Here is a 3794-nt window from a genome sequence, read left to right as displayed (position 1 = left end):
GGCAGTAATAAGGCAAGGTTTCCAGAAAAATAGTGAGAAGTTCGCATCCCAGCATTTTTCAAGAACAAGACCTCAAAACAAGCAAGCATTTTCAGAAGCATAAGTCATCACAGTGTACCAAACAAAAAGCATTCCCAGAACGTCAAAACGCGCCAAAGCAGAAATTGCTAAAGGTATGAACTTTCTCAAAGTCAGAAACAAAAACGATCAAGCAAAGCAAGGAACAAGATGTAGATTCTCTATCAGAAGCAACAACAAAACCCTAGAAAGCCTCGACGAAAATATCAAAAGAGCGCACGAAAGAAAGCCAAGGAAAACACGTTTACAACGACAAACAAAGAAGATCATGAAAAGGTTCAAACTTTCAAACATGCAAAATCAAAGCTTCACCAAAAAATGAAAAGTAAAGCCGCAAAAGAAGCAAGAAAGTTAGTACCAACCTGAAAAAGCAGCGAGCTTCAAAGAAACTGAAGATGAAAATCTGGGAAACACCTTCTCGCAAAGAAACGCAAACAGTGAGCAAATGTCGCAGGGAGAAACGTGAAACTCCAGGCGAAAACAAAAGCTCCAGAAACACCAAACGACGTCGCAAACACAGAAAAAGGAGAAGCGCGAAACAAAAAAAATAGAAAAGCGGAGAGAACGGAGAAGAGAAGTTATGAAAAGAGGAAAAGAAGAGAAACCGTTTCTGGGCTTGCAAAATCAAAATAAAGAGCCAAAAGGAAACGGGGCAATTAATGCTAAAATTAAGGAAAGCATTAAACCCTCGCACGTTCCCAAAAATGCCAATATAAAAGCGCGCGCCTTTAGAGGAAACGTTCTACATTCAAAAGATTCTACAAAAGAAGAAATCGACAAAGTGCTTGAGTTCGGCTTCATCATGAAAGGACCGAAGTCAAAAACTCGACCTCAACAGAAAGACCGAGCTCAAGCAGGGGCACTGTTCATACCCTGGGTCGAGCTGTCCGACCCGGGATGTTCGACAGACAAAGCGACCGACCTCTTCAGGTCAGGACAACCCGACCTCTCCTCAAAGAGCTCTGCCAAGTCACAGGAAAGCCCAAATGAAGGGCCCAAATAGAGGAACGCGCCCCAAATCCAAGGGCAGCCCAAGCCCATAGGGATAAGGGCGGTTCCCTTAAAGATGACCTCACTTAAAGATAAGATAAAGATAAGATAAGATAACTAACTTATCTTATCCGCAGGAGGCCACATCTCACTATTATAAATACACTGGAGCACCCAGGTATAACTCATACTCTGATTCTACTCAATACCTGCTTAATACCCTTGCTAACTTAAGCATCGAAGTCCCTTGCAGGTACCCTCCACCCTCCGGGGACGAAGGATCAGCATCACCACCACGTCCAACAAGTCGGACACACCAGCTCCGGCTGCTGTACACTTACCGGACACGTCGGCTCTGACCAACACAGAAGGTCTTGCCCGAAATCGACCTACAGTTTCAGGTGACCCCCGGAACAGTGACGCTTGCGCGTCGTGTGCTCGCTCTTTTTTTTTAGCTTGAGGTGTTCGGTTCCTGTGATAAAATAGCTGCATGATCAGAAAATTAGTAAGAACTCAATAAAATAACTAAGAAAACTACTACTACGTAAAATAGCTAAGGATACGAATTTATTGGGTTGCCTCCCGACAAGCGCTTTTTTAACGTCACTAGCTTGACGGTCAGCTCTACTAGTTCAGCAGATGAGTGGACCTCTGGCGATCAATCTCACCTCTAAGATAGTGCTTCAACCTCTGGCCATTCACTGTAAATTTCTTGTCAGAATTCTCTTCTTGTATTTCTACATGACCATACGGTGAAGCTCTGGTAACCACAAACGGTCCTGACCATCGGGATTTTAGCTTCCTGGGAAAGAATTTGAGCCTTGAATTATATAGAAGCACTCTTTGTCCTGGCTCAAAGACTCTGATAGCAATCTTCTTGTCATGCAGTAGTTTGGTTCTCTCCTTTATAGAGCTTGGCATTCTCATAGGCTGAGTATTTGAATTCATCAAGCTCATTCAACTGAAGCATTCGCCTAATTCCTGCAGCTTCTGAATCAAGGTTCAGGTACCTGATTGCCCAGTAAGCTTTATGCTCCAATTCGACTGGCAAGTGACAGGCTTTGTCAAAGACCAGTTGATAAGGGGACACGCTAATAGGAGTCTTGTACGCTGTCCGGTATGCCCAGAGAGCATCATCAAGCTTCCTAGACCAGTCCTTTCTTGAAATACTGATGGTCTTCTCTAGAATCCTCTTAAGTTCCTTGTTGGAAACTTCAACATGTCCACTTGTCTGAGGATGATAGGGGTTGCCACTTTATGACGGACTCCATATCTCTGCAGAAGAGAGTCCAACTGTCTGTTGCAGAAATGGCTTCCTCCATCACTAATGAGTGTCCTTGGGACACTAAACCGGCTAAAGATATATCTCTGAAGAAAGCTCATTACCACTTTGGCATCATTGGTGGGTAAAGCCACAGCTTCCACCCACTTGGACACATAGTCAACTGCCACTAGAATATAGTTGTTTGAATGTGAGGGTGGAAAAGGTCCCATGAAATCAATACCCCACACATCAAACAACTCAACCTCAAGAATTTCCTGCTATGGCATTTCATAGTTGGCAGGGAGATTTGCAGCTTTTTCACATCTGCCACAGTGCTTCACAAATGCTCTTGAGTCCCTGAAGAGAGTCAGCTAGTAAAACCCGCTCTGAAGGACTTTTGTAGCTGTCCTTTCACCACCAAAGTGGCCTCCATAATCAGACCCATGACAGTGCTAAAGAATCTGCTGCTTTTCCTCATCCGGGACACATCTCCGGATTATTCCATCTGAGCACCTTTTAAAAAGGTATAGTTCTTCCCAAATGTAGTACTTTGCATAAGTCAATAGCTTCTTCACTTGTTGCCTACTGTACTCCATTGGGATAAAATTCATGGTTTTATAATTTGCAATGTCTGCAAACCATGGTGCCTGCTGAATGAGGAACAATTGTTCATCCGAAAATGTCTCAATCACAGCTGTGGGTGGTTGTACTCCTGTTTCAGGCTCAATTCTGGAAAGATGGTCAGCTACTTGATTCTCTGACCCTTTCTTGTCTTTTATCTCAATATCAAACTCCTGAAGGAGCAACACCCATCTGATTAATCTTGGTTTAGAATCCTGTTTGGTTAGAAGGTACTTCAAAGTAGCATGATCAGTATAAATAATAACCTTAGAACCAAGTAAATAGGACCTAAACTTATCAACAGCGTACACAACAGCTAATAATTCCTTTTCTGTAGTTGTGTAATTCTTTTGGGCATCATTTAACACACGACTGGCATAGTAAATGACATGTACAAGCTTACCATGCCTCTGTCCTAAAACAGCTCCTATAGCAAAATCACTAGCATCACACATTAATTCAAATGATAGATCCCAGTTAGGGGGAGCTATAATGGGGGCAGAGGTAAGGTTTGCTTTCAGAGTTTTAAAAGCATGCAAATAATCAGAATCAAAGATAAAAGGAACATCATCAACCAAGAGGTTGCTTAGAGGTTTAGCAATTTTAGAAAAATCCTTTATAAATCTTCTATAAAATTCTGCATGACCCAAGAAACTCCTGACTGCCTTAACATTAGTTGGTGGTGGTAATTTTTCAATTACCTCCACTTTTGCTCTATCAACCTCAATTCCCTTACTTGAAATCCGGTGTCCAAGAACAATACCTTTTATAACCATAAAATGGTATTTTTCCCAATTTAAAACAAGGTTTAATTCTTGACACCGTTTCAAGACAAGAGATA

At 42.2% G+C, this 3794-nt stretch overlaps 1 protein-coding gene across 1 annotated transcript; it reads right to left on the bottom strand.

Annotated features, from left to right (window-relative positions):
• Window positions 1-1948: 1948 nt before the first annotated feature.
• On the bottom strand, window positions 1949-2777 carry LOC130962712 (uncharacterized). The gene is made up of 2 exons (XM_057888888.1): window positions 2748-2777; window positions 1949-2299 (listed from the first exon to the last, which is right to left on the bottom strand). Exons 1-2 carry the CDS (start codon window positions 2775-2777, stop codon window positions 1949-1951), a joined length of 381 nt encoding a protein of 126 aa, XP_057744871.1.
• Window positions 2778-3794: the final 1017 nt, after the last annotated feature.

Source organism: Arachis stenosperma, chromosome 2, assembly GCF_014773155.1.
Source record: "Arachis stenosperma cultivar V10309 chromosome 2, arast.V10309.gnm1.PFL2, whole genome shotgun sequence".
NCBI lineage: Eukaryota > Viridiplantae > Streptophyta > Magnoliopsida > Fabales > Fabaceae > Arachis > Arachis stenosperma.
This window is presented reverse-complemented; position numbering and strand designations above follow the sequence as displayed.